General features: G+C 42.1%; 1 protein-coding gene across 1 annotated transcript in view; it reads right to left on the bottom strand.

Annotated features, from left to right (window-relative positions):
• The window catches only part of MYO3B (myosin IIIB), a 544,035-nt gene that overhangs the window by 83,081 nt on the left and 438,943 nt on the right, over window positions 1-22,011 (bottom strand). Inside the window, 1 exon segment of the mRNA XM_075319688.1 lies at window positions 4,446-4,552. Within this exon segment, the coding sequence (XP_075175803.1) occupies window positions 4,446-4,552 (107 nt within the window).

The raw sequence follows: 22,011 nt of genomic DNA, 5'->3' as shown, positions 1-22,011 counted from the left end.
ATCACACCTAGTTTCTCCATACAGGAGGTGTTTTGAAGCTCTTATCACCAACAAAGCTTTAGTAAGAAGGATTAAATATATTTCAGTAAGCGTGTTCAATACTTTTCTCTGTGTCATTTCTCATTGTTACAAATCACTAAATTTATGGACATCTATGATTTGATTTATTTGCCTGTATTGATTGGATGGGTTGTTACCAACATTTTTTTGAGAAATTCACATCAGTAGAATCTTCAAAAATAAATTTAGTTAGAAAATTGGTAACAATGTGTTGAATACTTACTTCACCCACTATATGTCTTCCATCCTGGTATATATGTCCCCCATCCTGTAATTTATGTAATGGGCCTATCCTGGTATATATGTTCCCCATCCTTGGCCTCATCCTGATATATATGTACCCCATACTGGGTCCCTTCCTGGCATATATTGTCCCCCATCTCTTGCCCATTTCTGGTATATACAGTATGTCCCCACTCTGGTATATATGTCTCCCATTCTGGGCCCCTTTCTGGTATATATTTCTCCATCCTGGTATATATATCCCCCATCATGGTATAAATGTTCCCCATCCTTGGCCTCATCCTGATATATATGTACCTCATCCTCGGCCCCTTCCTAGCATATATTGTCCCCCCTCCCTTGCCCCTTTCTGGTATACAGTATATTTCCCCCATCCTGGTATATATATCACCCATCTTGGTATAAATATCCCTAATTCTGGGCCCATCCTAGTATACATGTCCCCCATCCTGGTATATATGTCCCCTATCTTATATTATATGTCCCGCATCCTGGGCCCATCCTGGTATATATGTTCCCCACTCTTGGCCCCATCTTAATATATATGTACTCCATCCTGGGCCCCTTCCTGGCATATATTGTACCCATCCCTTGTCAGTTTCTGGTAGATATGTCCCCCACCCTGGTATATATGTGCCCCATCCTGATCCCCTTTCTAGTGTATATTTCCCCCATACTGTTATATATGTCCCCCATTCTGGGCCCATCCTAGTAGATATGACCCCCATCCTGGTAAATATGTCCCCCATCCTTGGCATATCCTTGTATATACAGTTATGCTCAAAAGTTTACATCCCAGGCAGATTTTTTGCTCTCTAGGCCTTTTTTCCAGAGACTATGAATGATAACACAAAAACTTTTTTCCACTCATGGTTAGTGGTTGGGAGAAGCCATTTATTGTCAAACTACTGTGTTTTCTCTTTTTAAATCATAATGACAACCAAATATATCCAAACGACCCTGATGAAAGTTCACATACCCTGGTGATTTTGGCCTGATAACATGCACACAAGTTGACACAAATGGTTTTGAATGGCTAATAAAGGTAAAATCCTCACCAATGACCTGTTTGCTTGTAAGCAGTGTGTGTGCATAAAAGCTTTGTACGTTTCTGGGATCGAGACAGACTCTTGCATCTTTCATCCAGCCACTGATGTTTCTGGATTATGAGTCATGGGGAAAGCAAAAGAATTGTTAACGGATCTACAGGAAAAGATATTTGAACTGTATAGAACAGGAAAGGGATACAAAAAGATATCCAAGGAATTGATAATGCCAGTCAGCAGTATTCAAATTGTAATTAACAAGTGGAAAATCAGAGGCTCTGTAAAAACCAAATCACGATCAGGTAGACCAACAAAAATTTCGGTCACAACTGCCAGGAAAATTGTTTGGGATGCAGAGAAAAACCCACAAATAACATCAGCTGAAATACAGGACACACTGAAAACTAGCGGTGTGGCTGTTTGAAGATGCACAATGAGGAGGCACTTGAACAAAAATGGGCTGCATTGTCGAGTCGCCAGAAGAAAGCCATTACTGAGAAAATGCCACAAAGTATCTCGCCTACAATAAGCCAAACAGCACAGAGACAAGCCTCCAAACTACTGGAACAAGGTAATTTGGAGTGATGAGACCAAAATCGAACGTTTTGGCCACAACCATAAACATTAAATGTTGAGAGGTGTTAACAAGGCCTATGATGACAGGAACACCATTCCTACTGTAAAGCACGGAGGTGGATCGCTGATGATGTGGGGATGTGTGAGTTACAAAGGAACAGGAAACTTGGTCAGAGTTAAAGGAAAGATGAATGCAGCCCGTTATCAGCAAATACAGGAGGCAAATTTGCACTCATCAGCCTGGAAGCTGCGCATGAGACGTACTTGGACGTTCCAACATGACAACAATCCAAAACACAAGGCCAAGCTGACCTGTCATTGGTTACAGCAGAACAAAGTGAAGGTTCTGGAGTCGCCATCTCAGTCTCCTGACCTCAATATCATTGAGCAACTCTGGGGAGAACTCAAGCGCGCAGTTCATGCAAGAAAGCCCAGGAATTTACAGGAACTGAAGGCTTTTTGCCAAGAAGACTGGGCAGCTTTACTATCTGAGAAAACAAAGAGCCTCATCCAAAACTACCACAAAAGATTTCAAACTGTCATTGATATTAGAGGGGGTAATACACGCTATTAAAAACTGGGGTATGTGAACTTTTGATCAGGGTCATTTGGATGTTTTTGGTTGTCATTATGATTTAAAAAGAGAAAACACAGTAGTTTGACAAATTGCTTCACCCAAACACTAACCATGAGCGGAAAAATAGATTTTGTGTTATCAATTCATGTTCTCTGAAAAAAAGGCCAAAAAAGCAAAAAATATGCTGGGTATGTAAACTGTTGAGCACAACTGGATCCCGTTTTGCCAAAATTCTCTAATGTATAAACAAAACCCCCTGCACATTAAGTGGACACACATCTAGCTAAAGTAGGCGCAGGGGTCAGCGAGCCACACTCCAGCACTGGTGGCTGAGGCGCGCTCTGCGACTACGATTGTCACTCCCATACTAAAGGCTCATTTACACACAATGTTATCGCTAACGAGATATCGTCGGGGTTACGGTGTTGGTGACGCACATCCGGCCTCGTTAGCGATGTCATTGTATGTGACACCTTTTTGCGATCAGTAACGATCGCAAAAAGGTGTCAAATCATTCGTCGTGTACACGTCGTTCATTTCATTCGTTCAAAAAATCGTTCCTCGTTTGGAACGCAGGTTGTTCGTCGTTCCTGCGGCAGCACACATCGCTACGTGTGACACCGCAGGAACGAGGAACCTCATCTTACCTGTGGCTGCCGGCAATGAGGAAGGAAGGAGGTGGGCGGGATGTTCCGACCGCTCATCTCCGCCCCTCTGCTTCTATTGGGCGGCCGCTTAGTGACGCCGCTGTGACACCGATCGAACCTCCCCCTTAAAGGAGAGCTTGTTCGGCGGCCACAGCGACGTCGGTGAACAGGTAATTGTGTGTGATGCTGCCGTAGCGATATTGTTCGCTACAACAGCGATCACCCTGTGACGCGCCACCGACGTGGGCGGGTGCTATCGATGTCACAGCGTATAAAGCCCGCTTAACAGTCTTAGATGCTGACGAGTTGTTATTGGCAGCATCTGGGAGTTAGAGGATATAATCACACGTTTCCCAGAGAAGAACCACACAGTTGCTCTTCAAGCAGAGATTTGATATATTAAGCTCTAGAAGAAACCATCTTCGCAAAGTGAATATTTCTGCAATGGTCTGACACAGCACAAAATGGAATAGAACATCATTATCAGGGGAGCTCAGGGAATTTTACAAGATACAGTGGAACCTCGGATTACAAGTAACCCGATGTGCGAGTAATTTGCAAGTTGAGCAAAGCTTCTTGCAAATTTGCAACTTTATTTCCGAGAAAGTTTTGCTGTACGAGCAAATACCGCACACACTTCCAGTTCCGTACTTTCACCGCGCTCTGACCCACTCTGGCTGCTTCTTGTGGTCCGCAGGCATGTGGATCCGGTAACAATTGCAGCTGGTGCAGGGGCTGCTGCTGTCTTTGCTTCATGTCAGCCGGCACTGAGCTTCACAAAGGCAGCGCGCTAACCAATCAGAGGCAAGCGGCTCATGTGTATGACGTCAGCTGCTGAAGCACTGACAGCGGCAGCCCCTGCATCGGCCGTGATAGTTACCGGGTCCACATGCCTGCGGACTGCAAGAACCGGGGAAGAGGATGCCGAGGGAATGGAGGATAGGTGAACATAATATGTGTGTGTGTGTTTGTTTGTGTTTGTGTGTGTTTGCACAATAAGGGACCAGGATGGGACATTGCTACAAGTTGTGGAAATAATTGTCTAAGTTTCAATTATTTCCTATGGGAAAATTCGCTTTGATATAAGAGTAACTTGGTTTACAAGCACACTCACAGAACGAATTATGCTCGTAATTTAAGCTTCCACTGTATATAACTACATTTTTAGAGCCAGTGACCCAGGACCTCTTTAAAAGAGCGGAGATTTTGTACTAGGCAAAGGATTAAAACGTTATTTTTTTCTGCTTATTCCAAGCTAAAGTGGGCTAATATCAGTGTTACCCCTTTTACACTCACATTTATCTGGTTGTAATACAGGCTATCCTCAGGACTGTTCAGTGTTTTGGGCTGCTGACAGCGTCTTTTAGTTGTCCTCAGCTTTTTATCATAGTAACTTTCTGAGCCTGTAATGAGATAAAACTATATATATTATACAGTGATAAGAGGGTAACTATGCTATATAATGATTGCATGCCCAATCATATATCTCCATCTATAAATGACAACAATCTTAAGAAATTAGCTACAAAAGGTGGTTGTATATTCCGTTTCTTATAGATGCACTATCTGTAAAGATGTCAATCTGCCTTTATAGGAGCAGTCAGAGCCATCATATTATCTATTATTTTGACCTCTGACTTGGGCAGCTTTGACATGTGAAGTTTGCACTCCCAACCCCACACTTGGTGGCAAAAATTTTGGAAATGCAGCATCACAAAATGTGGCTTAAAGGAAACCTGTCAGGTGCAATATGCACCCTGACCCATGATCAGTTCTGGGTGTATTTTGCTAATCCCTGCCTAACTGTCTCTGTATACACTAGTATAGATAAAGAGATCTTTAGAAAAAATATTTCTAAAGATCCTTTATGATATGCTAATGAGGGAGGGACTAGTCACAAGGGCGTTAGTTCCTGTGCTCATTCCGCCCTCTTACCATGTTAGCACGCCCACAGGGGTGTGCTATTCAGTGCCCATCGCCCAGAGTCATCGGCGGTGATGAGCATACCTGTGTGCAACGACGTCCAGGAGATCATTGGAGTTCCCAATGAACTCTGATCACATTCTGATGACACCCCCGCAACATCCGCGCTACAGCTGGTGTCACCACGGTGACTTCACGGGTTCATCAGAGTTCATTGGGAACTCTGATGAGTCCCCGATGCTGTCCCCACGATGCTCCGGCTTCCAGGTCCTCACTGCACACACACACACACACACACACAGCTGGATACTCACATGTTCCCAGCGATACGGTCCCCAGAACTAAAGTCCCAGAGCTGCTCTGGCTTCTAGCTCCTCAGTGGAGTGAATATTCAGTGAGTATAATGAGCGGCGGTCAGGAGCGGGAGGCAGCAGAGCCGAAAACAGCAGCGCAGAATACAGGTAAATATAGAAAATCTGTTTATTTAAAAGACCTGTGCTTCTCCGGTACGTGTCACACTGATGTCACACGGATCACATCAGTGTGCGATCCATGTAACTCCCATGCTGCCAGAGAAAAAACGGACATGTCTCCATGTGTGTGTGCGGGGAATAGCGGGGCCACACGGTCCGTGTGAAAACATGGCTGTGTGTGTACACAATAACATGGGTACGTGTGGCATCCATGTCAAAAATGGATGTCACACGTACCTGAAACCGGCCTAAGGGACTGTTTTAAACGCTTAGGAAACTTTGCAGGTGTTTTGTGGTAATTGTTCTAATTTTCTGAGATATTGACTTTTGGGTTTCATTTGCTGTAAGCCATAATCATCAACATTAACAGAAATAGACAGTTGAAATAGATCCCTCTGTGTGTAATGACTCTATATAATATATAGGAATAGATCCCTCTGTGTGTAATGACTCTATATAATATATAGGAATAGATCCCTCTGTGTGTAATGACTCTATAGAATATATAGGAATAGATCCCTCTGTGTGTAATGACTCTATATAATATATAGGAATAGATCCCTCTGTGTGTAATGACTATATAATATATAGGAATACATCACTCTGTAATGACTCTATATAATATATAAGAATAGATCACTCTGTGTGTAATAACCCTATATAATATATAGGAATAGATTCCTCTGTGTGTAATGACTCTATATAATATATAGGAATAGATCTCTCTGTGTGTAATGACTCTATATAATATATAGGAATAGATCTCTCTGTGTGTAATGACTCTATATAATATATAGGAATAGATCCCTCTGTGTGTAATGACTGTATATAATATATAGGAATAGATTCCTCTGTCTGTAATGACATGACTCTATATAATATATAGGAATAGGTCCCTCTGTGTGTAATGACTCTATATAATATATAGGAATAGCTCCCTCAGTGTGTAATGACTATATAATATATAGGAATAGATCCCTCTGTGTGTAATGACTCTATATAATATATAGGAATAGATCCCTCTGTTTGTAATGACTCTATATAATATATAAGAATAGATCACTCTGTGTGTAATAACCCTATATAATATATAGGAATAGATTCCTCTGTGTGTAATGACTCTATATAATATATAGGAATAGATCCCTCTGTGTGTAATGACTCTATATAATATATAGGAATAGATTCCTCTGTGTGTAATGACTCTATATAATATATAGGAATAGATCCCTCTGTGTGTAATGACTATATAATATATAGGAATAGATTCCTCTGTGTGTAATGACTCTATATAATATATAGGAATAGATCCCTCTGTTTGTAATGACTCTATATAATATATAGGAATAGATCCCTCTGTGTGTAATGACTCTATATAATATATAGGAATAGATTCCTCTGTGTGTAATGACTCTATATAATATATAGGAATAGATCCCTCTGTGTGTAATGACTATATAATATATAGGAATAGATCCCTCTGTGTGTAATGACTCTATATAATATATAGGAATAGATTCCTCTGTGTGTAATGACTCTATATAATATATAGGAATAGATCCCTCTGTGTGTAATGACTCTATATAATATATAGGAATAGATTCCTCTGTGTGTAATGACTCTATATAATATATGTGTTTCCCTTTTTGTGTTCAATTACTGAAATAAATTAACCTTTTGCGGATATTCTAATTTATTGAGATGTACTTGTATATAAGAAAGCGGAGATTTCTAGGACTCTCCAGGAATAAGGCTCTACTGATGGCTTAACCTATGTTTCAGTACTTTTAATGGATTTTCTAACCATCCACATAAAGAACAGCATTCATGGCTGGAGGATTAGACACTTAGGCGTTACTAAAGCATTTAGCTTTCTGATAACAAGGTACAAACAGTAATTTTAAGATGAAAGAGACTATGGAAAAAGCATCTATAATATCATTAGCATCCAATTACTGTGATAAGACTTTTCATTCAGCACCGATATGATAATGTGACTCAGGAGTTATAGGGGGACATTACAATGTGACCTGCGTGAGTTAAAATAGTTACAACTTTTAGCTCTCTGGTGTCTTGTGCCAAAATTCATACCATTTATTCCTTTCTGTGCAAAATTATCCAATTATTTTTCTATAAGTATGTTCCGAGTATTTCCTACCTTATTGCAACTATTCTTCTATCTGAGCACTTGACACCAGTAAGACCCGATTCAGACAATAGTTTGACACAGATGTTCGATCTGTGCCTTTTCCAGGACAGAACATATATTTTAACTGACCCACTGATTAGAATGGAGGAACCTGATGCATGACCCTGTTCAAAAACAGATATCTCTCCGGATTTATCTTTTTGTTGATGTGGGGGGGGGAGGGGGGGTTTGCAGACTTTTGATCATGTGAACATCCCAACAAAAAAAGAAAAGCAAAAACAAAAATAGACACTCAGATGTCTGTGTTTGATCGGAGCCATGAATCAAATTCATCAATTCAAATCAATGGTTCCGTGAAAAGAAGGGGCAGAACATGGATGCCATCTGTGTGTCATCCCAGGGCATTCTGTTTTTCACTTTTAATGGGTAGGAGACACTTTCCCCCAATATTGTTTTTGCAAACGAGAAAAAAGGATGGTAACAAGTGGACCAAAAATGGATGGAAATCAGATCTAGCACAAAGATGAAAATTGGCTATTTTTCATGTATGAGAAAAGCGACGTAAAATAATCTGTCAGCAGTTTTTTTGCTATGTAATCTGAAAGCAGCATAATGTAGGGGCAGAGAGCCTGATTCAAGCTATGTGTCACTTGCTCAGCAGCTTGCTGTAAGGGTACCGTCACACTTTAGCGACGCAGCAGCGATCCCACCAGCGATCTGACCTGGTCAGGATCGCTGCTGCGTCGCTACATGGTCGCTGGTGAGCTGTCAATCAGGCAGATCTCACCAACGACCAGTGACCAGCCCCCAGCCAGCAGCGACGTGCAAGCGACGCTGCGCTTGCACGGAGCCGGCGCTGGAAGCTGCGGACACTGGTAACTAAGGTTATGGTTACCCGATGTTTACCTTAGTTACCAGCGCACACCACTTAGCTTAGCGTGTGCAGGGAGCAGGAGCCGGCACTGGCAGCGTGAGAGCTGCAGAGGCTGGTAACAACGGTAAATATCAGGTAACTAACTTGGTTACCCGATATTTACCGTGGTTACAGCTTACCCGCTGGCTGTCAGACGCCGGCTCCTGCTCCCTGCACATTCAGGATTGTTGCTCTCTCGCTGTCACACACAGCGATGTGTGCTTATCAGCGGGAGAGCAACAATAAAAAAACGAACCAGGGCTGTGTGTAACGAGCAGCGATCTCACAGCAGGGGCCAGATCACTGCTCAGTGTCACACACAGTGAGATCGCTAATGAGGTCACAAAAAACGTGACTCAGCAGCGATCTCAGTAGCGATCTCGCTGTGTGTGAAGTACCCCTAATGCCAATACACTAAGTGTTTTATCAGCAGAAGGTTATCACTAGATGACTAGGTGTCACATGACAGGCAGTAAAGTTAATGTCATGCCAGGTGTGAGAGGACTCCCGGCGAGCAGAGCAACACGACCAGAGAAGAAGTACAATGGAAAGCCCTGACGACAGAAGGAGACCCCTCTTCCCTTTCCCTAACACTCACCTGAGTCTGATGCCTGTACTCCTGAACATCTCTAGATGGGTCATTCCCCTGTGCACTGTCATGTGCCTAGGCCGTTGCTGGCCCTGAACCCCGAAATTACCCTGACTACTGTGAAGGCCAGTGACACACAATTCTCAGTGCTACAATAAAACAACACAAGGTAGGTAAAACAGACAGGTGGGAAAAGACACAACAAATAGCACTCTTCAGCAAGAAACTTGTCAGCTGCAACAGAAATAAACATCTCAGCTTCTCCAGAGACAGGCTCCTTCAAAGTGGTCAGTATAAAATTACTATAACCAGCATGGAATGAAACCAGGAGTGCATAAATATAGCAGAAGGGATTGATGATAATACAGTCATATGAAAAAGTTTGGGCACCCCTATTAATGTTAATCTTTTTTCTTTATAACAATTTGGGTTTTTGCAACAGCTATTTCAGTTTCATATATCTAATAACTGATGGACTGAGTAATATTTCTGGATTGAAATGAGGTTTATTGTACTAACAGAAAATGTGTAATCCGCATTTAAACAAAATTTGACCGGTGTAAAAGTATGGGCACCTCAACATAAAAGTGACATTAATATTTTGTAGATCCTCCTTTTGCAAAAATAACAGCCTCTAGTCGCTTCTTGTAGCTTTTAATGAGTTCCTGGATCCTGGATGAAGGTATTTTTGACCATTCCTGTTTACAAAACAATTCCAGTTCAGTTAAGTTTAATAATCGCTGAACATGGAGAGCATGCTTCAAATCATCCCACAGATGTTCAATGATATTCAGGTCTGGGGACTGGGATGGCCATTCCAGAACATTGTAATTGTTCCTTTGCATGAATGCCTGAGTAGATTTGGAGCGGTGTTTTGGATCATTGTCTTGCTGAAATATCCATCCCCTGCGTAACTTCAACTTCGTCACTGATTCTTGCACATTATTGTCAAGAATCTTCTGATACTGAGTTGAATCCATGCGACCATCAACTTTAACAAGATTCCTGGTGCCGGAATTGGCCACACAGCCCCAAAGCATGATGGAACCTCCAAATTTTACTGTGGATAGCAAGTGCTTTTCTTGGAATGCTGTGTTTTTTTGCCTCCATGCATAACGCCTTTTTGTATGACCAAACAACTCAATCTTTGTTTCATCAGTCCACAGGACCTTCTTCCAAAATGTAACTGGCTTGTCCAAATGTGCTTTTGCATACCTCAGGCGACTGTTTGTGGCGTGCTTGCAGAAACGGCTTCTTTCGCATCACTCTCCCATACAGCTTCTCCTTGTGCATCGTGCGCTGTATTGTTGACCGATGCACATTGACACCATCTGCAGCAAGATGAAGCTGCAGGTCTTTGGAGGTGGTCTGTGCATTGTCCTTGACTGTTCTCACTATTCTTCTTCTCTGCCTTTCTGATATTTTTCTTGGCCTGCCACTTCTGGGCTTAACAAGAACTGTACCTGTGTTCTTCCATTTCTTTACTATGTTCCTCACAGTGGAAACTGACAGTTTAAATCTGTGAGACAACTTTTTGTATCCTTCCACTGAACAACTATGTTGAATAATCTTTGTTTTCAGATCATTTGAGAGTTGATTTGAGGAGCCCATGATGCCACTCTTCATAGGAGATTCAAATAGGAGAACAACTTGCAAGTGGCCACCTTAAATACCTTTTCTCATGATTGGATACACAGGCCTATGAAGTTCAAAGCTCAATGAGGTTACAAAACCAATTTAGTGCTTTAGTAAGTCCGTAAAAAGTAGTTAGGAGTGTTCAAATCAAGAAATTGATAAGGGTGCCCATACTTTTGCACCGGTCAAATTTTGTTTAAATGCGGATTGCACATTTTCTGTTAGTACAATAAACCTCATTTCAATCCAGAAATATTACTCAGTCCATCAGTTATTAGCTATATGAAACTGAAATAGCTGTTGCAAAAACCCAAATTGTTATAAAGAAAAAAGGTTAACATTAATAGGGGTCCCAAACTTTTTCATATGACTGTATGTTGCAGCCCTGATTAGGGCTATGAGTAATCTTAGCCAGAAAAGAAATGGCCCTTAACCCCTTCACCATCAAGTCAAAGTAAATGCAGTTCAAGACAAGACAACAGTCAAGTGGACACCAGAGAGAACTTCCGATCAAATAAGCAGTGAGATGTACTGATCCCAGATTCCCCAGAGGTAGCATGCGGACGTGACACACTTGTGACAGTTAATATGTATTACCCCTACCGCTGATTTTCAGCTTGCTGATAATGTACAATGCATGTGGGAAGTGGCCAATCAGGGGTGTGGTTGGGGTTATACACAGCTCAGGAGTCATAGCACTGCTATATTTACAACAAAGAAAACAGGGATTGTATCAAATCTGCACCAAGCAGTCCAGTAAGTGACACATTGCTGGAATCAAGCTCTCTGTCCCTACATCATGCTGCACTTAGATTTCATAACAAAAACCTGCTGATATATTCCATTTTAGTTTGAAGTTTAAAAAAAAAAAAAAAATAGCTGAGGACTGTAAAAGTAATATTAAAGGAGAATAGCAAGGATTTCTACAGATTTTCCAAGTTTTTTATTGTATCCATATTCTTCTTATATTTGATGGATTCTCAAAGCTATTAGTGATCGCCTCCACCTTTACACTTTCCCAAAACGCCTTCTATGTTTTCCTAATAAATTAGATGATGGCCCAGGTTAATTATAATTTGATATCGTATTAATATTCTTATTTATCCATAGCATGCAATTTGGATTATGTTCTCATTACTTTTGATCTTCATTCCCTAAATTACATTAAGCAGCAGAGCCGTCCTATTCAAAGCCTCATATTACGTATGATTATTGCTGGAGGCTAAAACATATCGGAAGCAGCACTAAATTCCATCATAACATTAAAACAAGTTCATTAGCAATATTTTGATACAGCCAAACAGCCAAAGGCTATTACAGCTCATCTTCTGACCACATTTTCATCAAGCCTGTAAAAATCAACTTTTGATAAAGATCACTTTGGATAACATCATTACTTGGCCTAATAGTAACATCTGGGCCAACAAATTAGATTTGTGGCAAGTTGACATATGATCTGTGATATTGTCATATGTGTGGCCTTGACACCAGCAAAAATGATCATCAAAATTGATTTTCCCAGATGTGAATGCTTCTTATTTGTAGGTAATGTCACGGGTGAATTGAAAATGAAGGCCCTTATCCTGGATGTCAGGCACAAAATATATGCTTGATATCAGCAGCCCAAATTGTGCAAACGTGGCCACAAGAAGATACTTTTTAAAGGGAAGCTACAGAGAGGAAAATAAGTATTCGATACACTAACGATTTTGCAAGTTTTCCCACCTACAAATGATGGAGAGGTCTGTAATTTTTCTCGTAGGTAACTTCAACTGTGACAGACAGAATCCCCCCCAAAAATCCCAAAAAATCACACTGTTTCATTTTTATATAATTAATTTGCATTTTATTGCATGAAATAAGTATTTGATCACCTACCAACCAGCAAGAATTCTGGCTCTCAGACCTGTTATTTTTTCTTTAAGAAGCCGTTCTTCTCTGAACTTATTACCTGTATTAATTGCAGCTGTTTGAACCTGTTACCTGTAATAAAATACACCTGTCCACACGCTCAATCAATCAATCACACTCCAACCTCTCTACCATGACCAATACCAAAGAGCTGTTTAAAGACACTAAGGACAAAATTGCAGACCTGCACAAGCTGGGATGAGCTACAGGACAAATGGCAAGCAGCTTGGTGAGAAGGCAACAACTGTTGGCACAATTATTAGAAACTGGAAGAAACACAAGATGACTGTCAATCTTAGTCAGTCTGGGGTTCCATTCTAGATCTCACCTTGTGGGGTAAGATTCTGAGAAATGACAGGAATCAGCCCAGAACTACACAGGAGCACCTGGTCAATGACCTGAAGAGAGCTAGGACCACAGTCTGAAAGATTACAATTAGGAACAGTCACACTATGCCGTCATGGATTAAATCCAGCAGGGCACACAATGTCCTCGTACTCATTACAGCACATGTCTAAGCCAATATATATAAAAAACAACAACAAAAAGAGGAATAAAATCTTCCAAAAGCTAAACAAAAACTCACAGACTAATGGCAGAAGATGTAAACTGCCCAGGCCAAAAAGATTAATGCACTGCCAGGATGCAGCAAGACCTCCATTAAATGGAGACATCACAGGTGCAATCCTGGCAGTGTGAAATTTTACCATCTCCCTTTGCACCTGTGATGTCTCCATTTAATGGAGGTCTTGCTGCATCCTGGCAGTGCATTAGTCTTTTTGGCCTTGGGCAGTTTACATCTTCTGACATTAGTCTGTGAGTTTTTGCTTAGCTTTTGGAGGCGTTTATTCTTTTTGTTGTTGTTTATTGTTTGGTTTTTATATATATATATATATATATATATATATATATATATATATATATATATATATATATATATATATATATATATATATATATATATATATATATATATATATGATATATTAGTGTAGGGACCCACAAAAATGAGGATCCGTGACGTGGATTTTGGGCTTCTATACTATGGCCATATTACCTACCAATACCTCATAAATTTATTCTTTTGCACAGAATATTTTATACAGGATGCAGCCGGGCCTCTTTATGTTAGGCCTTGCATACGATACTCACTGTCCCTGCATGGAGCACATATTTAGTACTGATTCAGCCCGCTTGCATCTATTGCGATGGGCATAACTAATAGGCTGCTTACCAGATACTGTGAACCTGCATGTGTGAACAGTGACTTATGCAAGCCAGAAGTGTGCAATTTTACCATCTCCCTTTGCACCTGTGATGTCTCCATTTAATGGAGGTCTTGCTGCATCCTGGCAGTGCATTAGTCTTTTTGGCCTGGGCAGTTTACATCTTCTGCCATTAGTCTGTGAGTTTTTACATGTCCAAGCCCATTTGAAGTTTGCCAATAACCATCTGTCATGAGGGTACCACGATGGAGAGTGGTCCCTCCAATTTTTGTTATCAGGAGATCACAGTACAGGCTTCATACACACTTACTCAGGTTAATACTGCTGTCTGTGCAAATTTTATTTATCCAGCGCTGATGGGGTTAAGTAGATCCTCTGGTCTCCTGAACTCTAAATGAACGCTATAGCCAGCTGTTCTCTATTGCTAATTACCTCTGCTGTAAAGACTTCCCACCTAGCCCAGGTAATTGCTGGTGATATTTTCTGCTTTGCTTGCCACTAGAGGGAACCTCTCAGCTGGGGACCAGGAAGACATTCAGAGAACATTTGCTATGTTAAAGCTGTGTTGAGGTTTTCTCTTCCTTATTCCTTTGGTTTTTCCCCGCTGGTCCATTCCTCATTATTACCTCTTGTTGTTTGGAGCACTTTGTATGATTGCTGTTTCGTCTTTACTCTAGAGCAGGACTGGAATTTCCACTGCCCTGCGCACTATATAAGGCTGAGTCCAGGGAAAGACAGGGATAGGCATGTGATTGGCGACGGGGTGAAAGAACCCATATAGGGATGTTAAGGAGTGCAGGGATCAGTCTCATGTGAGTTTAGGAGCTGACCCTGCTTCCCTTTCCCTAGCGCCAGGGCCCACCATTCTATCGTGTACCCTGTGTGTTGCGGGGCTTGCTAGGGTTCCCATGTACCTGATGAAACCTCAGTAGTCACTGCATGACACCATTTGAATGATCCAGAAGAGACATGTGCGCAGATGAAACTAAAATATAACTTTTTGGTATCAACTCCACTCACCGTGTTTGGATCAAAAAATAGGATGCGTACAACCTCAATAACACTGTCCCAACCATGAAGCATGGGGGTGGAAACATCATACTTTGGGGGTTCTTTTCTCCAAAGGGGACAGGACAACTGCAACATATTAAAGGGAGGATGGATGTGGACATGTATTGCGAAACTTTGGCCAAGAACCTCCTTAAGAGCATTGAAGATGGGTCGTGGCTGGGTATTACCGGCATGACAATGACTCAGAACACACAGCCAGGGCAACTAAGGAGTGGCTCCGTAAGAAGCATTTCAAGGTCCTGGAGTGGCCTAGCCAGTCTCCAGACCTGAACCCAATAGAAAATCTTTGGAGTGAGCTGAAGCTCAATGTTATCCACTCACAGCCCTGAAATCTGAAAAATCTGGAGAAAATCTGCATGGAGGAGTGGGCCAAAATCCCTGCTGAAGTGCATGTGAGCAAATGTGGTCATGAGCTATAAGAATCGTCCGTTTTTTTATTGTATCTAATACTTATTTTATGCAATAAAATGCAAATTAATTATTTAAAAACCATACAATGTGATTTTCTGGATTTTTTTTTTATTCTCTATCACAGTTGAAGTATACTGTATCTACAATAAAAATTACAGACCTCTCAATTCTTTGTAGGTGGGAAAACTTACAAAATTGGCAGAGAATCAAATACTTATTTTCCTCATTGTAACTATTCTTTATATGAGGCTTTTGTGTTACACATAATTTTAAAAAATGTTACCTTTTTTTCTTATCACAATCTTTATTAAAAAACAAAATGAGTAATTTAGCAAATTTCACACTAGCCACTGAGGTTATATTTTTAGCCTTTTTTGTCCTTTTCAGGTACATTTTCCAGCAGGCTCATTATCATCAGAGGCAGGATTAGAATGACAAGTAACACCTCCATATACAAAGGATCCAATCACAATAGATGATGTCCCTGTTGACCCTTTTTTTACAATCATCGTTTGTATTGGATCATCTAATGAGCATGTACAAAGATAGCAAACAATTTATTAATTTGCTGCTAAGGTATATGTGTTGTTTACTGAAATAACAGGAAGTTAGTTTTTTAAAAGTATCAGTGGGCATGTTAAAGATAGCAAAAGTTTTGCTTTTTATTTTTAATAAGGATTGTGATAAGAAAAAAATGACCAAAAGATAAAAAAATAGATAAAAAAATGCTTTTATACATTTAACATAAAAAGCTGATTTAAATAGTTGGTCATTTTTCTGATGATAGCTTTGCTTTGCACCTTTTGGAGTGGAATTCTGCCATTCTCTGAATCGGTTGTCAAGCTGACTGCTGGCAAGGAGAACATGTTAAATGCCAACTGTGGTTGTTAGCAAAGTAAGTTCTCCAATCGAGCCGAATATACAGGAGTTTTAATGGCAGGGGAAATCTTGTAAGGATACAGTATGAGGTGGGGGAATATGTGATGACACAATATGGGGAAGGATGGGAGGGAACACAGGCGTAAGGAGACAGTATAACAAGGGTGGGGGGGATGTGTGAGGAGACAGTCTGGAGGGTAGTGTGTGATGAGATAGGAGGGAAGAAATGTGTGAGGACACAGAATGGGGGATTCTGAGAGGGCAGACAATGGGTAGGGAAGAATGTGTGAGATGTATGAATATGGGGAACAATGTGTGAGTAGACAGTATGGGTAAGGGTGAATGTGTGAGGAGACAATATTGAGGGGGGAAATGTGTGAGGAGATTGCATGAGGAGAGGGAAATGTGTGAAGAGACTGTATGGGGGACAGTTTATAGAGACTGTAGGGAGGAGAAATGTGTGAGAGGTTAATTAGGAGTAGTGTGAGGGGATAGCATTTCGGGAGAAAAGTGTAAGGGAGCACAGGATAGAGGCTGGATAGTGTGGGGGCAGTATCTTGCGATAGTGTAACGTCACAGTATGGAGGAGCTAGTATGCAGAAGGGAGAGTGTGAGGAGGGGCACAGTATGGAAAAAAAAGGGTAGTGAGGAGGAAGCACAGTGAGTGGCAATTCTTTATAGACAGAGCGTATGGTAGATATTTTTATACAGAAGAATTATAATGACACTTAGTTTTAAGGGCACTGTGTAGGGATGTATTGCAGAAAACGGGAGATGACAGAAGTCTACAGAGACAAATTGTGGGTATGAAAAGTCATTATTGAATTTGTACAACATAGAGAATAAAAGAAGGCAGAGAACTTCAATAAGAGAAGAGGTCACCTATAGGGTAACTGACTTTCTATATTTATTTGTGATACTGACTGTATCTAAATAGTACTGTGGTTCCTGTTTGATGACGGCTAAGAACAACTCACAGTATGTTCTTACCATTGTTAAAGACATACTGAGAGTTGTAGGTTCATACATTACAATTGTAAGCTTGGGAATGTGCTGTATTATTGTACTGATGCTGGTTCTGATGATGTATTCAGGTACTGATAGTGGGTATGGTTCTGTATTCAAATATTGATGGCGGTTTTGGTGATATATTCCTTTACTGATGGTGATTCTGGTGAGGTATTCATGTATTGATAATGGTTCTGGCAATGTATTCTTGTTCTGATGGTGGTTTTAGTGATCTATTTCTGTACTGATGTGGGTTCTTGCCCTGTATTCATGTACTTTTGTGTTTCTGATTATATATTTTTGAACTGATGGTTGTTCTGGTGATGAATTTCTACAGTGGTTTGTTTTGATGCTGTATTTATAGGTCTAGAGATACATTTCTGCACTGAAAATTGTAATGGTTCTGTATTATTATTATTATTATTATTATTATTTATTATTATAGCGCCATTTATTCCATGGCGCTTTACAAGTGAAAGAGGGTATACGTACAACAATCATTAACAGTACAAGACAGACTGGTATAGGAGGAGAGAGGACCCTGCCCGCGAGGGCTCACAGTCTACAGGGAATGGGTGATGGTACAATAGGTGAGGACAGAGCTGGTTGCGCAGTGGTCTACTGGGCTGAGGGCTATTGTAGGTTGTAGGCTTGTTGGAAGAGGTGGGTCTTGAGGTTCCTCTTGAAGCTTTCCACGGTAGTGGAGAGTCTGATGTGCTGAGGTAGAGCGTTCCAGAGTATGGGGGATGCACGGGAGAAATCTTGTACACGATTGTGGGAAGAGGAAATAAGAGAGGAGCAGAGAAGGAGATCTTGTGAGGATCTAAGGTTGCGTGCAGGTAGGTACTGGGAGACTAGGTCACAGATGTAGGGAGGAGACAGGTTGTGCATGGCTTTGTATGTCATGGTTAATGTTTTGAACTGGAGTCGTTGGGCGATGGGAAGCCAGTGAAGGGATTGGCAGAGTGGCGAGGCTGGGGAGTAGCGAGGGGAGAGGTGGATTAAGCGGGCTGCAGAGTTTAGGATAGATTGGAGGGGTGCAAGAGTGTTGGAAGGGAGGCCAGAGAGCAGGAGGTTGCAGTAGTCGAGGCGGGAGATGATGAGGGCATGCACTAATGTTTTTGAAGATTCTTGGTTAAGGAAAGCACGGATCCGGGAGATATTTTTGAGTTGTAATCGGCATGAGTTGAAGAGGGCTTGGATGTGTGGCTTGAAGGATAGAGCAGAGTCGAGGGTTACTCCAAGGCAACGAGCTTGTGAGACTGGGGTGAGTGAGCAACCATCAAGTTTGATGGAAAGGCTTGTTGGAGGAGGTGAGTGAGGAGGAGGAAAGACAATAAACTCTGTTTTGTCCATGTTAAGTTTTAGGAATCGTGCAGAGAAGAAGGATGAAATAGCAGACAGACATTGTGGTATTTTGGTTAGTAGAGAGGTAATGTCAGGTCCAGAGAGGTAGATCTGTGTGTCATCGGCATAGAGATGATACTGGAAGCCGTGGGACTCTATGAGCTGTCCCAAGCCGAAGGTATAGATGGAGAACAGCAGGGGTCCAAGAACTGAGCCTTGAGGGACACCGACAGATAGGGGGCGAGCTGAGGAAGTGGTGTGAGAATGGGAGACGCTGAAAGTTCGGTCGGTTAGGTATGAGGAGATCCAAGATAGGGCCAAGTCTGTGATGCCCAGAGATGAGAGAATCTGTAGTAGGAGGGAATGGTCTACTGTGTCGAAGGCAGAGGACAGGTCCAGGAGGAGGAGGATAGAGTAGTGTCGCTTGGCTTTGGCGGTTAGTAGATCATTGGTGACTTTGGTTAGGGCAGTTTCGGTAGAATGATGTGGTCGGAAGCCAGATTGAAGCCGGTCAAAGAGGGAGCAGGAGGAGAGGTATGAGGACAATTCAAGATGGACATGCTGTTCCAGTAGTTTTGAGGCATAGGGGAGAAGGGATATGGGGCGATAGTTTGACACAGAGGATGGGTCAAGGGAGGGCTTTTTGAGGATGGGTGTAATAGAGGCATGTTTAAAGCATGAAGGGAATACACCACTTGCTAGTGATAGGTTGAAGAGATGGGTTAGGGCTGGGATGAGGACTGCGGTGATGTTGGGGATGAGGTGCGATGGGAGCGGGTCCAGTGCACAGGTGGTTAGATGTGATCTTGAGAGTAGAGTGGAGAGATTGTTTTCTGTCATGGTGTAGAAGCTGGATTTGGAGGAAGAGGGATGAGTAGCTATGATGAGGGGCTGTGGTGATTGTGGGCCAAAGCTTGCTCTGATGTTGTCAATCTTCCGCTTGAAGAAAGAGGCAAAGTCTTCAGCTGAGATGAGAGGAGAGGGAGGTGGTGCCGGAGGACGGAGGAGAGAATTGAAAGTGTTGAATAGCTGTTTAGGGTTGTGAGAGAAAGAAGATATGAGGGATGAGAAGTAGGTTTGTTTTGCAGCAGTGAGTGTGGACTTGAAAGTGGTGAGGGACTCTTTATATGCAATGAAGTGCTCAGTGGAATGAGACCTCTTCCATCTGCGCTCAGCAATTCTGGAAGCCCGTCTAAGTTCTTTAGTCTGCCTTGTGTGCCAGGGTTGCCTGTTGATTGTGCGGGTTTTGGTGTGTGTGAGGGGGGCAGCTGATTCGAGAGCTGCAGAGATTGTAGTGTTGTATAAAGTTGCAGCGGCATCTGCATCATGTAGAAATGCAATGTCTGTGAGGGGGAGAAGGGACTGAGAAAGGGCGTGTAAATCAATGTGTTTGATATTTCTGCGAGGGTATGAAAATTTGTGGAGGGGGGGTTGCATACTTGGAGAAGAGAGGGAAGAGAATGTGAGTAGGTTGTGGTCAGACAGGGGGAGAGGCGAGTTAGAGAGGTTAGATAGGGAACAGAGGCGAGTGAAGATGAGGTCCAGCGTGTGGCCATCTTTGTGAGTAGCTGCAGAAGACCATTGGGTGAGGCTGAAGGAGGAAGCGAGTGTTAGAAGTTTGGAGACAGATGAGTGGGAAGTGTCAATGGGGATATTGAAATCACCCATAATGATGGTGGGGATGTCGGTGGAAAGGAAGTGTAGTAGCCAGGTGGTGAAATGGTCAAAAAAGGCAGTGGCTGGCCCTGGAGGGCGGTAAATGACAGCCAGCTGAAGGTTGGAGGGGGCGTAGATGCGTACGGAGTGCACCTCAAAAGAGGGGAGTGTGACAGAGGGTGGTAGAGGAATTGGTGTAAAGGAGCATTGGTCGGACAGGAGCAGTAGTATTAATGTACTGTTATTGGTTCTGATCCTGTACACATGTAGCAACTTATAATTTTTCAGATAACATGATAGATGGCTGCTTACTGGAACCTTAAGTAGTTTAAAAAAAATTCTGTGACAATGCCATTAGTATGTTTTGCAACAAAAAGGTTGCAAAGGTCTTGAGACAGCTCACTGGCTTTACCCATCATGACATGTTTCTTGGTAATTGAGCCACCAGTTGAACCAGCTGATATTATTTTTCATTAAGTGGCAGGATTGTTTTCTAATTACCAATAGATTTCAGCTGGTGTCATGACTTTCCATGGCTATTTGCACCTCTTTCTTCATGTGTTCAATACTTTTTTTTTTCTGTGTCATTTCTCATTATTACATACAACTTAATTTATGGACATCTATGGTTGGATTTCTTTGCTTGTGTGTAATGGTTGACTCAGTGCTTTTTTTGTAAAAAAATATTTGCTGGTATGCATCTCTGAGACGAGGGGGGGGTGCTGTTAGGCGCCGGAGGCCAAAATTGAGGAGGGGGGGGTGGGGAGGATCTGTCAGCCGGCGGACGAGTTTGAGGAGTGGGAGGGAGTGCTGTCGTTGCTGTCGTGCTGCTGGGAGATCCTGTGCACGGTTTACTACATACTACATATGGTACTGTATGCTGAAAAGAGAGGCAGGGGGTGCAGAACTACAAGGCTCAGCATACTCCATCCACTAGTGTATGCAGGAGAGGCAGGGGGAGCAGAACTACAAGGCTCAGCATACTCCATCCATTCCATCCACTAGTGTATGCAGGAGAGAGAGGCTGGGGGAGCAGAACTACAAGGCTCAGCATACTCCATCCACTAGTGTATGCAGGAGAGCAGACAGCAGCTGCCGAACTACAAGGCTCAGAATCCTTCAGCCAAGACTGTATGCAGGAGTTTTTTGCCCAAAAACGTAAAATGTAAAAAAAAAAATTACGTTGGCTTAGCCATAATTTTGTATGCTAGCCAGGTACAGCAGGCAGGTACGGGCTGCCCCCAACTCCCAGCTGCCTATTTGTACCCAGCTGACAACCAAAAATATAGGGAAGCCCTTTTTTTAATTATTTCATGAAATAATTTAAGAAAAAAAATGACATGGGCTTCGCACAAATTTTGTGTCCAGCCAGGTACAACTAGGCAGCTGGGGATTGGAATCCGCAGCGCAGAGTGCCCAAGCTTTCTGGGCACCACTGCTGCGAATTGCAGTCCGCAGCCTCCCAAGAAAATGGCGCTTTCATAGAAGCGCCATATTCTGGCGCTGTATCCAACTCTTCCAGCGGCCCTGGAGCTGGGTGGCTCACTGGGTAATAAGGGGTTAGGGCCAGCTGTATATTATCAACTGGCCCTAAGCCCGAAATTCATGGTGTCACGCCAATATTAGACATGGCCACCATGAATTTCTTTTAAAGATAAAAAAAAAAACACA

Source organism: Anomaloglossus baeobatrachus, chromosome 7, assembly GCF_048569485.1.
Source record: "Anomaloglossus baeobatrachus isolate aAnoBae1 chromosome 7, aAnoBae1.hap1, whole genome shotgun sequence".
NCBI classification, from domain to species: Eukaryota; Metazoa; Chordata; class Amphibia; order Anura; family Aromobatidae; genus Anomaloglossus; species Anomaloglossus baeobatrachus.
The sequence above is the reverse complement of the archived record's forward strand: the minus strand, read 5'-3'. Positions and strand labels throughout refer to the sequence as shown.